Genomic DNA, 14,246 nt, shown 5'->3' on the forward strand with positions numbered 1-14,246 from the left:
ATATACTTGTGTGGAAAGTATATGTATTCTGTATATATAAAGAGTGTGCAGAGTATATGTCTGCTCTATATATAAAGGTATGCACATTATTTGTCTGCTGTACACGTACAGGTGTGTAGAGTACGTCTGCTGTATATATACAGTACAGACCAAAAGTTTGGACACACCTTCTCATTTAAAGATTTTTCTGTATTTTCATAACTATGAAAATTGTACATTCACACTGAAGGCATCAAAACTATGAATTAACACATGTGGAATTATATACTTAACAAAAAAGTGTGAAACAACTAAAAATATGTGTTATATTCTAGGTTCTTCAAAGTAGCCACCTTTTGCTTTGATGACTGCTTTGCACACTCTTGGCATTCTCTTGATGAGCTTCAAGATGTAGTCACCGGAAATGGTCTTCCAACAATCTTGAAGGAGTTCCCAGAGATGCTTAGCACTTGTTGGCCCTTTTGCCTTCACTCTGCGGTCCAGCTCACCCCAAACCATCTCGATTGGGTTCAGGTCTGGTGACTGTGGAGGCCAGGTCATCTGGCGTAGCACCCCATCACTCTCCTTCTTGGTCAAATAGCCCTTACACAGCCTGGAGGTGTGTTTGGGGTCATTGTCCTGTTGAAAAATAAATGATGGTCCAACTAAACGCAAACCGGATAAAATAGCATGCCGCTGCAAGATGCTGTGGTAGCCATGCTGGTTCAGTATGCCTTCAATTTTGAATAAATCCCCAACAGTGTCACCAGCAAAGCACCCCCACACCATCACACTTCCTCCTCCATGCTTCACGGTGGGAACCAGGCATGTAGAGTCCATCCGTTCACCTTTTCTGCGTCGCACAAAGACACGGTGGTTTTAACCAAAGATCTCAAATTTGGACTCATCAGACCAAAGCACAGATTTCCACTGGTCTAATGTCCATTCCTTGTGTTCTTTAGCCCAAACAAGTCTCTTCTGCTTGTTGCCTGTCCTTAGCAGTGGTTTCCTAGCAGCTATTTTACCATGAAGGCCTGCTGCACAAAGTCTCCTCTTAACAGTTCTTGTAGAGATGTGTCTGCTGCTAGAACTCTGTGTGGCATTGACCTGGTCTCTAATCTGAGCTGCTGTTAACCTGCGATTTCTGAGGCTGGTGACTCGGATAAACGTATCCTTAGAAGCAGAGGTGACTCTTGGTCTTCCTTTCCTGGGGCGGTCCTCATGTGAGCCAGTTTCTTTGTAGCGCTTGATGGTTTTTGCAACTGCACTTGGGGACACTTTCAAAGTATGCCCAATTTTTCGGACTGACTGATCTTCATTTCTTAAAGTAATGATGGCCACTCGTTTTTCTTTATTTAGCTGCTTTTTTCTTGCCATAATACAAATTCTAACAGTCTATTCAGTAGGACTATCAGCTGTGTATCCACCAGACTTCTGCACAACACAACTGATGGTCCCAACCCCATTTATAAGGCAAGAAATCCCACTTATTAAACCTGACAGGGCACACCTGTGAAGTGAAAACCATTTCTGGTGACTACCTCTTGAAGCTCATCAAGAGAATGCCAAGAGTGTGCAAAGCAGTCATCAAAGCAAAAGGTGGCTACTTTGAAGAACCTAGAATATAAGACATATTTTCAGTTGTTTCACACTTTTTTGTTAAGTATATAATTCCACATGTGTTAATTCATAGTTTTGATGCCTTCAGTGTGAATGTACAATTTTCATAGTCATGAAAATACAGAAAAATCTTTAAATGAGAAGGTGTGTCCAAACTTTTGGTCTGTACCGTACACATATACCTAATATATCGGTTTCTAGAGTATATGTCTGCTGTACTTGTGTGCAGAGTGTATGTGTGTTGTATGATTCTTTTGTATATGGTTTATCTGACAATTTGTAATTTCTCAGCTGTAATTTCAGTTAGGTTGCTTTTACATCTAAGCATAATCGTATAGTTGTGAATATAGTGGTCTGAATAAGCCCATTCATAAGGAGGGATACACTCAATATTCTTCATTCAGGACTGATCATGATCCCCGAACAGAGACTTTGCCTATTTATTTATCCGAATGGGATGTTCTTGGCCTAAACACTGGGTGGGTTCCTTTGTTTCGCGATGCCTTTTCTTTTTTTTGTCTGTTTTTTCTGTTTTCTGTTATCTACACTTTCAAAATACTTATTATTAAACTACAATATCTGATCTGAAAAAAAAGAAAAAGAGGTCTGGTTTTTTCTTCCTAAAACCTACTGAGCCTGTTCATTGACTCTACTACAGGAATTACATAATTTACTATCAGGTTACTACAATTTGTAGGCTACAAATATAAAATTATGTAACAAAACTGGACAAAATGTCATAATACTATGTGTTTCTATGACTTCAGTCACTACTAGGATGTTACATCTTTTCTTTAAAGTATGATCATGTTTTATGTATTACTTATTTTAGCAGCTTGGAAAGAGAATTGGGTACAATCACCATAAACCAAACAAAGTATGTTCAATAGCTGCAGGCAACTGAATGCTCATCATTCCCATCAGCTATTTTCCTGCCCTGAAGGAAGTTGCGGGGTGATTTACAGACTCCTCATCTCAGGTGCTGCTATCAGGATGCGGCAGCTTCATGCAGAGAGCCTGCTAGGAATCCATCTCAGGCCCCTAGGCACTGCTTGCAGTTATCTCCAGCTATTCCAGACACTGTCTGCTAGCCCTCCCTGGATAAACACACCATAAACTACATCCTCCCACAGTGGCTTCCTAAATGCGGCTTCTACAAATACATGTCTTTATTTTTCACATGTAATAAACGGCCATTTACTGTAAGTCTCTTATGCTCCCAGAGACGGAATAGGAAGGCACAAAAGAACAAACCAACAGATGTTTCATCATTTCACCAAAAAGTAGGTTATGAGTGGTAGCGCTCATTCTTCTGCCTCTAATCGGTACGCTTGAAATTTTGTGCATGATAAATGCTTTGTTTCCATTTTTTTAATAAAGTATGAGACTTCCATAGTACTTTGTCTCCATGTCTCTATTAGCCACCCAAAGGCGTACATCTACTTTGTTTTTCCAGAAACTGCATAACTTTTGGCATCAGGCAAGCTGTGTCTGGTATTGTTGTAGAACCCTATTCACTTGCATTCAGCTCACTGCAATAACAGAAAGCCCACGGACAAGAAAGATGTACTTTCTGGGAAAAAAGCAGATTTTTTTTTTCCTGTGAAAATTCCTCCTAAAGAAAGATTTCACCTTTATTGGACAACACTAATCTAGGGGGATTAAAAAGCTTATAATTTTTGCAAAACACATGATATCATCACATGGGCAGTCGAGAATTGTTTAAAGGCATAGTAATATTAATGTATGTAAACTTTTCACTTTGCAGTAAGTAATAAAAATGCCTTAAAACATTCTCTCTCTCTCATTATTCTGGCTAGTGGCAAATATTAAAAATTATGATAATCCTGATTTACCTAAAAAGGGAAAGGTTTATTCTGATTTCATGTCAGATATTGAGAACAACATGCGTATGTGTCTTTTTATATAGTGTATGTAAACTTCTGGTTTCAACTGTATATAAACATTTAAAATATTATTTCAACCATAATTTATAAGCCTTTGCCTGTAAATATGAGCTTTAGAGTGTTGCCAATCCTCATTTTTAAAGGGGTTTTCCGAGAATGAGATAAAATGGCATCCCTAATAAAATTCATACTGCAGCTCTTCCTAGTCACATGTCTGTACAAGCTGTAGACTGAAGACATGCAGCTCCCGAGATCTGAATCCCAGCTGATAAGAGCTGTATCACACATACCTCAGTCAGCGGCTGGGAGCACGGCTGTCATATGTGATAAAATATATCTGTTCCTCGCTGAGCACAAAGGAGGTTATGTCCAGTTTTGTCCTCCTCATTGTTACTTGTTTTCCAGTTGGGCACAGTCAGTGCACTGCAATAAAGCTGTCAGGCTGACGGAGGAGAAGGATGAAGCTGGACATCTCCTTGCCTAGCACAATGAAGATTAAAACATATTTCTTCACATATCGCAGCCATGCTCCTGGCCGCTGACAGAGGTATGTGTGATTCAGCTCTTTTCAGTTGAGACACATTTCTGGAGCTGTATGTTTTAAGCCTACAACCTATCCTGACTTGGATGGGCTGTAGTTTAAAATATATTAGAGAACCTCTTTAAGTAAACCTTTCCAAAAATGGAGCAAATACACTGAAATCTTAAAAAAAAAAACATTTCCATAATGTAGCCTTTTAATTTCTGTATTACCTCTCGATCCAAGGACTGCCTGAGCCATACCACGCCGGTTTCACTTTCTACAGCAAAAAATTTACTGGCTTCATCACCTACTATTCCGTACACCAATTTGTCACCATCATAGTCTTGAGCACGTAGTTGAGTTATTGAAGAACCTGGAAAAAAATTATATAGTTTTACCCATTTTATTTTAATATGGAAGATTTATCATATTAATCTCATACCAAGTGTCAAACTAAAGATATTAAGTGTAAAACAGCACTTGTGCAATTTGTGGGCTTTGCTTACATGTGATGCACTCTCAACACTGCATCAAAGGATCAATTTTTCTAGATACACAGGCACTCGGTTTTTGAAGAAACTCAGCAGGGAGGTTGTTTCAAACATCTTGGAGAACTAAACACAGATCTATGTATCAAAGCTTGTATAATTCCTTCAGTCTCTCAAGGAATCCCACACAGACTTCATAATGTTGAGATCAGGGCCAAATCATCACTTCAAGAATTACTGTCCTTGTGTGGCACCCCAGGGGTCTGGTTTTCCACAGTAATGTAATGTTATGTCTGAGAGCAGGTGGGAGGTCCTTTGGTCAGGGATCCTGTGCATGCCACACCTCCTGCCCAGTCTTGGGAGGGGAAGAACTTCCCCTGTATAAACCCGGGGCTGAGGCAGGGTGAGTCAGACAAGGAGAGTGGAGACAAGAAGCAGCATAGGAAACAGCAGAGTTACAAGGAGTCAGGGGCTGGCAGCTGCAGAGTTCGCCCTGACTAAGAAGATTCTTTACCGGACCCGGAGTCCGAGGCTGTGGGGACTAACTCCTACCCAGCAGCAGAATCCGTCAGGCAGGGGATTTCAGGTCCTCTGGCCCAGAAGCCCGAAGGCACGGTCACACGCGTGGGACCAGCACCGCCATCGTGGAGCGGAAGCCATTAGAAGGCCCCGAGTCACCGGCCATACGGGTGAGCACCACACGGTACACTCAGGGACGTGGGCTACTTACATCAGCTTCTAGCAAGGTAGCCAGAAGAGTACAGTCAGTTTGGGAGGCCTACAACTACGCCTGGCCAGGGGAGATCCCATCTGCTCAAAGACTGACCAGGCCCCGTTTGCTAGCAAGTACTCCGGGAGGGTCTGTCGTTGTTACCAGTAAAGACCCTGAACTACACCGTACCGTCTCTGAGTGGTTCCTGCTACCCCCATGATCCACGTCGGCTGCCCTGAGGCCATACCCCTCCCGTTGGGGGTTATACTATCACGCTGCACAATCCTACCACCGGCCTCAGTGGTCTGCCCTGCAGCAGCAGCTCCCTGGCTGCACTCAACGGGTGGCGTAGTCCTCAACTATTTACTACTAATAGACTGCCGTCTAGTTTGACTCCCTGGGCACGGACCGGGTCACCGCCACGAGACTACAACCCTCCACTGATCCGGCTCCGGGTAGGCTCCCGCGTGCGCAACGCAGCGCGACACAGGCCCAGGGGCGCGTCAACTTTGGCGTAGTCGGCAGGATCTCGTGCCCGCAACCACCGGGTACTGCGTGCCTGAAAAGCAAAGACTGTTCAAACTTACCAGTGGTGAAGATTCCCGCTATCCGTGGAGGTTTCCCGCCATCCGGCGCCATCTTCTACCTTCTTCCCGCCATCGGTGAAGTTTCCCGCCATCCGGCGCCATCTTCGGCCTTCTTCCCGCCATCCGTGGAGTTTTCCCGCCGTTGGACGCCATCTTGGGGACGCCGCGCGGGAAGAAGAGGGGCGTGGACTCTGAAAGCGCGCGAGAACTGAAGCCCCGCCTCACGTCCGGACGTTGCGTAAGGTCCTGGAAGGAGCCCAGCAGACGCCGACGTCACAGGAGCGCGACGGAAGGTCCTCAACCCTGACGATCCACTGCGGAGCCGCGGCCTACGGAAGAGGATCATCGCAAGGTAGGCCACGGTCCACTAGGGGGGAGGAAGATGTCGATACGGAGGAGAGCTTCACTGCCCCAACCCCCGCCAGCGCTACCGCTGCTGCAGTTATGCCCTTCACCATGCCCTATATCCCGGGAGCAGCTTGGCTACCCCAGTACTCAGGGGAGTCACATACCCTGCATGACTTTAGAGAAAAGCTGGATAGCCTCTTCCAGGTGTACCCCCTCACAGAAGAGCAAAAAGTGAGCATCCTGGTGGCCCAACTAACCGGGGTAGCCAAAAGGGAAGTAAAATCCTGGCCACCTGGGAGGAAGACTGTCGCAGGGATACTAACCCGGCTGAAGGACACCTTTGATACCCGCACCTCAGCCGAGATTAAGCTTAGATTCTACGGGTGCAAGCAGCGAGCGCATGAGAGTATAAGGGACTATGCACTAAACCTACAAGAGGCCCTGAGGGCCATAAAGCAGACCGACCCTGATGGGGTGGGAAACGAGGACAGGCTGTTGACTGAACAATTTATAGAGGGTTTATATTGCAATGCCCACCGAACCCAGTTGCGGGCAATGGCCTTACAGGATCCCCATCTGGACTTTGCACAGTTCAAGGACAGAGCCATCCGGGTGCTCCGAGAACCGGCACCAGGTGGCGTTGTGACCCACAGACGCCCCACTACCACTTACTACCAGGAGGCGGCGCCCTTGTCAGCAGGGCCTGTGGGAGCTGATGCGCAGGCTTTGGACAATGACCCGGCTCCAGACCTACACCATCAGGTCCAAGAGCTAGCTAAGAGCGTTGCTGCGCTAACCCGAACTGTGCAGTCTTTACAGGTTTCCACCCCAGGGAAGATCCAGCTGGCATCCGGACCGGAGGACATCCCGTGGCGTCGACCAAGGAGGACCCCACCGGCCAGCGGAAGACCCAGTGACCGATACAGCGAGGACGGACGACCCATCTGCCGCCGCTGCAATCAATCCGGACATATGGAAAGGTACTGTTCTTTAAACGGGCACAACCTGGGGTAGAGGGCCAACCCCCAGGAAAAAGATCACCAGGCCCATCGAACTGGCGCGACAGATATGTGGGAGGACGTCCAGTCTTGCCTGTGGTACTGGATGGCATTCCCATGAGTGCCCTACTGGATACCGGGTCACAGGTCACCACCATCCCGTACGTGCTCTTCAAGCAGTACTGGAATGACTCGGATATTACCCACTACCCTGACGACGACTTGAGTATCATCGCCAGCAATGGCCAGCCCGTGCCACAGATCGGATTTAAAGAGGTGGCCCTCAAAATCGGTAGAGTCGAACTGGCCGCACAGGGACTGATCATTGTAGATATTGATAAACATGAGAGTCACCCAAAAATAACTCTAGGAACTAACGTAATTGAAAATTGTCTTGCAGAGGTGATTTTCCTTTTACAGCAGGTTGCCAAGAACGCCAGCTCCGGCGAGCAGCGGGTGCTCCAGAAAGAGATCCGGGCACTGATGCAACGGCAACAAGTGGAACTCTCCGGCGGTGAGATTGGTAGCGTAAGAATGTGTGACCCTTTTCCTATTGCCATGCCCCCAAAAAGTGAAATGATGATTTGGTGCCGGGCAGCTATTGGTCTGAGAGGAAGAGATTACCAGGCAATGGTAGAACCAGTTTACTCAGACAGTAGGCCCACCATTTTGACAGCACGGGGGGTGGTCAATGTACGCCATGGGAGGGTGCCCATTCGCATAATAAATATCGGGGAGAGGGAAGTGTACCTGCCCCGGTATGCCACGCTAGCCAAATTATATACCACTAATCAAAATTCTATACAATCTGTGGAACCCTTGCCTCCATCTCACCCGGAGGAAGGAAACGACTCTAAGAAAGACATGGAGGACTGGTGTCAGCAACTACATTTGGGTACTGATTCCACTCCCTCACATCAGAAACAAGGAGTCTATCGGGTGGTTCAAGAGTATGAGAGAGTGTTTAGTAAACACCCGTTAGACTTTGGGCGGGTCAAGGGGGTAGAACACCGCATCCCCACGGGAGATCATCCTCCCATAAAAGAGAGGTATCGACCCGTACCCCCTGCACACTACCAACACGCCAAGGGGATGCTTCGAGACATGAAGGAGGCTGGGGTAATCCGGGATAGCTGTAGCCCCTGGGCAGCCCCACTAGTTTTAGTCAAAAAGAAAGACAACACCATGAGGATGTGTGTAGATTACCGGAAAATCAACCGTATCACACACAAGGATGCGTACCCCTTACCAAGGATAGAGGAGTCATTGGCTGCTTTAAGATCTGCTAACTTCTTCTCTACCTTGGATCTCACTAGCGGGTACTGGCAGGTTCCTGTAGCAGAGGCGGACCGGGAGAAGACCGCATTCACCACCCCGATGGGACTTAGCGAGTTCACCTGCATGCCGTTCGGACTCTGCAACGCCCCAGGAACCTTCCAACGATTAATGGAGTGCTGTCTGGGCCACAGAAACTTTGAGACGGTCCTGTTGTACCTGGACGATGTCATCGTATACTCCAAAACTTATGAGGACCACCTGAAACACCTGGCGGAGGTGTTCGAAGCTCTGACGAGTTACGGCCTAAAGGTGAAACCCTCCAAGTGTCACCCCCTGAAACCAAAGGTGCAATACCTGGGACACGTGGTGAGCGCTGACGGAGTGGCTCCCGACCCCGATAAGATCACCGCAATTAAGGGATGGCCAAGCCCCTCCAGCGTAAAAGAAGTGCGGCAGTTCCTAGGGTTGGTAGGCTACTACCGAAGGTTTATTCCCGGTTTCACCAAAAAGGCAGCGCCTATGCAGGACCTCCTGATAGGCCAGTCCCGGAAGGCCAAGAACCAGAAGCCGCCCTTCAAATGGGAAGAGCTAGAAGAGGAGTCCTTCCGCCAGCTGAAGATGGCCCTCACGGGGGATGAAATCTTGGCGTACCCGGACTATAGCCAGCCCTTCATCCTCTACACCGACGCCAGTAACATCGGGCTAGGAGCCGTACTGTCCCAGATTCAGCAGGGGAGAGAACGAGTAATCTCCTATGCCAGCCGAAAACTGCGACCCACCGAAAGGAACCCCGAGAATTACAGCTCATTTAAGTTAGAGTTCCTGGCCGTGGTATGGGCAGTCACCGAGCGCTTTAGGCATTACCTCGCTTCTTCCCGGTTCACCGTATACACGGATAACAACCCGTTGATACACCTGGACACGGCAAGACTCGGTGCCCTGGAGCAGAGGTGGATGGCCCGTCTGTCCAACTACGAGTTCACAATCAAATACCGGGCAGGACGCTCCAATACTAACGCGGATGCCCTGTCCAGGATGCCCAACCTGCCGGACGAAGGAGAAGATCCGGAGGGACTGGAAGAAGTTGAACTCCCTGCGTTCCACCGTCATGGGACTATCCAGTATTCCCACCGGGTAAGGGGTAAGCAGGCTGCTACGTTGAACCCCTTACCCCACTACAACTGGGCGGAAACGCAAGACAGCGACCCTGCCGTCCGACTAGTGAAGGAGATGCTGACTCGGCCGGAGGCTCGCCTTGAACCAGACGCTCCGGAGGAAGCCAAACAACTATGGGCGGAGAAGAGTCGACTATTCCTTTACAAGGGGAAGTTGTGCCGCAGAATGGTCAACTCCCGGACGCATGAACTACTCTGGCAAGTAGTGGTGCCACGAAGAGACGCAGCCATGGTGATGGAGGCATACCACGACGGAGCTGGACACTTCGGGTGGAAAAAGCTGGAGTTCCTGCTGCGCGAGCGGTTCCACTGGGTAGGCATGAGGGGAACCATCGAGAAGTGGTGCAGAGACTGTGGCCCGTGCAATCTGAGAAGGAAGGACCGGGCCAGCCAGAAGACTCCCCTGCAGTCCATCGTCACCCGGCAACCGTTGGAACTGGTAGCCTTGGATCATGTAAAACTGACCCCAAGCAGAAGTGGCTACGTCTACGCGTTAACCATCGTGGATCATTACTCCCGGTTCTTGGTTGTCGTCCCCGTCAAGGACTTAACGGCTCAAACAGCAGCTAGAGCCTTCCAGCAGCACTTCTGCCGTCCACACGGGTACCCGGACCAAGTGCTGACGGACCAGGGACCTGCCTTTGAAGCGGAGGTCTTCCAGGAATTCTGCAATCTGTATGGCTGCCGGAAGATAAGGACGACACCCTACCATCCGCAAACTAATGGACTTTGTGAAAAAATGAACCAGGTGGTAATGGATCTTCTAAAAACATTGCCCCTGGAAGAACGCAGTCTGTGGCCTGAGAAGTTGCCCGATCTGGTGGACCTATACAACCACATCCCGGTAGGTTCCACCAACTGTACCCCGGCTTACCTAATGAGGGCGAGACCTGGTAAGTTACCTGTTGACCTGGAAATGGGAGTCCTGACACCTGAGGACACTTCACCAGAAACAGACTGGGACACAGAGAGGCAGCAGCAGTACCGGAGAGTACAAGAGAGCGTGGAGCGAAGTCTCTGTCAGGCTAGGGAAAGACAAGAGAAGACTTACAACCAGTATGCTCCCGCTGTTCCCCTGGTACCCGGAGAGCAGGTCTTGAAGAGGAAAAGACGGCTCCACAAGTTGGATGACCAGTGGGAGAAGGACCCGTACACCGTACTGCCCTCAAGCCACGAGAACCCGAAGGTCTGTACCATCAGTAAAGACGGAGGGGAAACCACAGCCATTGTGTCCCGGGACCACCTGAAGAAGTGTCCCGAACAACTGAGGAACCCTGAAGAGGAACAAGAAGACCATCGACCCGTGGGAGAAAGGGAAGATATGGTTAGTACCGTGCTCGGGGACTTCCCTCGGTCTTGGACTCAAGTCAATGGTGCAGTTGTGGTACCCGTACTCACCTTCCTCCAACCATCATCCCAAGAACCAACGGAGCAACGGGTAGAGCTGGAAGAACAGCCGGTCCAGGAGGCAGAAGACTCCACACGAGTAGAACAGGAGAATCAACCCTCTGCTTATAGTGAGCCTGCCGTACCCCTAGTGAGACAAAGAGCCGGTAGACAGCTGCCCAGTTTACCCTTGACAGCTCCTACACCCTGTAGTTCAGGGCCAGACAGTCAGCTCCGTAGGTCCACTAGGGCCACTAGAGGCCAGTTACCCGCACGCTGGAGAATTTGAAGTGTAGAAATAGTTTTATTTATGTTTATCTGTGTATTGTTGCTTGTGTATAATTTTGTGTTTCCAGTTGTTTTTAGGAAACCTTGGTGGATTTACCGGGAATCCTTGTATATAGTTGGAGCGTAACCCAGGATGGACTAGAGACTGTTAAGGACTCGGGGTAGGACAGACCCCTACCTGGTTACGTCTCCCTGTGTTGGTGAAATGGACACCTTTGCTTTTCTTCAAAGACTGCATCCGGTTGCGGACACGCCGTAACCATCTTATGTGTTTTTCTTATAGTATTGTTATTGTTATACTTTGTTATGTTTTTCTAAATGTGTTTAGTCCCGGAGTACTAAATTTCACTAGGGGGGAATGTGGCACCCCAGGGGTCTGGTTTTCCACAGTAATGTAATGTTATGTCTGAGAGCAGGTGGGAGGTCCTTTGGTCAGGGATCCTGTGCATGCCACACCTCCTGCCCAGTCTTGGGAGGGGAAGAACTTCCCCTGTATAAACCCGGGGCTGAGGCAGGGTGAGTCAGACAAGGAGAGTGGAGACAAGAAGCAGCATAGGAAACAGCAGAGTTACAAGGAGTCAGGGGCTGGCAGCTGCAGAGTTCGCCCTGACTAAGAAGATTCTTTACCGGACCCGGAGTCCGAGGCTGTGGGGACTAACTCCTACCCAGCAGCAGAATCCGTCAGGCAGGGGATTTCAGGTCCTCTGGCCCAGAAGCCCGAAGGCACGGTCACACGCGTGGGACCAGCACCGCCATCGTGGAGCGGAAGCCATTAGAAGGCCCCGAGTCACCGGCCATACGGGTGAGCACCACACGGTACACTCAGGGACGTGGGCTACTTACATCAGCTTCTAGCAAGGTAGCCAGAAGAGTACAGTCAGTTTGGGAGGCCTACAACTACGCCTGGCCAGGGGAGATCCCATCTGCTCAAAGACTGACCAGGCCCCGTTTGCTAGCAAGTACTCGGGGAGGGTCTGTCGTTGTTACCAGTAAAGACCCTGAACTACACCGTACCATCTCTGAGTGGTTCCTGCTACCCCCATGATCCACGTCGGCTGCCCTGAGGCCATACCCCTCCCGTTGGGGGTTATACTATCACGCTGCACAATCCTACCACCGGCCTCAGTGGTCTGCCCTGCAGCAGCAGCTCCCTGGCTGCACTCAACGGGTGGCGTAGTCCTCAACTATTTACTACTAATAGACTGCCGTCTAGTTTGACTCCCTGGGCACGGACCGGGTCACCGCCACGAGACTACAACCCTCCACTGATCCGGCTCCGGGTAGGCTCCCGCGTGCGCAACGCAGCGCGACACAGGCCCAGGGGCGCGTCACTTGTTCTTCTTTAAATTGAAGATAGTTATGAGCATTGAGGACCCCAATAATCCTGTTAAAATCTCTAGCTTAATTTTCTGGAATTTAGCCCCACTTGCAAAGAAACTGCTTCATTATTGCCTGCAGACACTCGTTATACAACTCTCCGGCCTTTTGGCAAACAAATTGACTTCTGTTACAGCCAAATACATCACATTTTGACTCATTGGTCCAATGCACCCGCATCTATTTTTCTGCACTGAAATCCATATGTTTTTATGCATAGTTGAGTCACTTGGTCTTGTTTCTGCGTCTAAGCTATGGTTTTGTCTGCAATTCTTACATGAAGGCCACTTCTAACCGGATCTCTCCAATAAATGGATAGGTGTAGCTGGGTTACTCCCAGTAAGGCTATGTGCCCACAATGCAGAAATGCTGCATATTTTTTTAAGCTTCTCCATGGTAGGAAAAATGCATGCGGTTTTTACATGCGTTTTTCCCGCCAGGTTTGTCAAGCGTTTTTGCATGCATTTCTGCATGCGGGTTATCAAGCGCTTTTCCAAGCGATTTTAGCATCACTTGGAAAAGTGCTTCACAACTTGTTCACACTATATAAATCCATGCAACCGGCATGGATTTATAGTAGTGTGACCAAGTTAGTTAAAAAAAAAGAATAAGAATGGTAAAAAATAAAAAAAAAAAGATTATACTTACCTTTCGATGTCCTCCCGGTGTTTTCTCTGCCGCGTCCGGTCTCTTGCACTCTTGCGGGAGGACATCGGAAGGTAAGTATAATCTTTATTTTTTATTTTAAATTCTTTTTTTTTACAGTTTCTATGGTACCTGGGTCTGGAAGAGAGTCTCATCTCCTCCTGACCTGGGTACCATCCGCACATTGAACCGTGTGATATCCGCTTGTGCAGATGCAGTGATGCGGATGTCACGCGGTCCAATGCAAGTCAATGGCGGCGATTACGCTGCGTGTCCGCAAAATTAATGGACATGCTGCGGATTTTTGAGCGCAGCATAAATGCTGCGGAAAAATCCACAGCATGGGCATTGACATTGCGGCTTGTCATTGGGGACCATGGGGGACGGATTACCAAGCGTTTCCCAAGCATTTACGCTGCGTAAATTCCATAGATAAACGCTTGGAAAATGCTTCGTGGGCACGCAGCCTAATGCTGGACATTTCCCAATTTCAAAGGGAGGTAAATGTGATGTGTTTTTTATCTGCTGCACTGATTCTTTGGGTGACCACTGTTTCTACAATCCTCAATGTTGCTCATTTTTTTGTGTCCTCAGTGCTGAGAAATACAGGCAGATACTTATCCAACAAGAAGGCATCTGATTTGCTTAAAAGTTATTCTGCAGCAGGGCAATGACCTGGAAGTGATGGTATGGCCACCTCAGAGCCCAGATCTCAACATCATCGAGTTCATAACTAGAAGAATTGATGCTTTGATTGAAGAAGAATGATAGTCATACCAAAAATAGATTTGTTGATTTGACTTATATTTCTCTTTTTTCTTTATTCACTTTGCAATTTGTGAAACGATAAAAATTAACTATTAACATTTCTATTTTGGAAAGCACTTTTCTATGATTTTTTAAAGCATTTTTCTACACCTACAATGATAAACTAT

The 14,246-nt window shown here is 48.2% G+C and overlaps 1 protein-coding gene across 2 annotated transcripts in view; it reads right to left on the minus strand.

Moving 5' to 3' along the window:
• CDH23 (cadherin related 23) overlaps nt 1-14,246 on the minus strand; it is a 1,802,240-nt gene that overhangs the window by 1,231,794 nt on the left and 556,200 nt on the right. For both annotated transcript variants that reach the window (XM_073685852.1, XM_073685853.1), the window contains exon 4: nt 4,260-4,402. In XM_073685852.1, coding sequence (XP_073541953.1) covers nt 4,260-4,402 — 143 coding nt within the window. The remainder of the gene's footprint in view (nt 1-4,259; nt 4,403-14,246) is intronic.

The sequence above is a fragment of the Phyllobates terribilis genome, unplaced genomic scaffold (genome assembly GCF_046119375.1).
Source record: "Phyllobates terribilis strain yellow unplaced genomic scaffold, ASM4611937v1 Scaffold_5__5_contigs__length_657084704, whole genome shotgun sequence".
NCBI lineage: Eukaryota > Metazoa > Chordata > Amphibia > Anura > Dendrobatidae > Phyllobates > Phyllobates terribilis.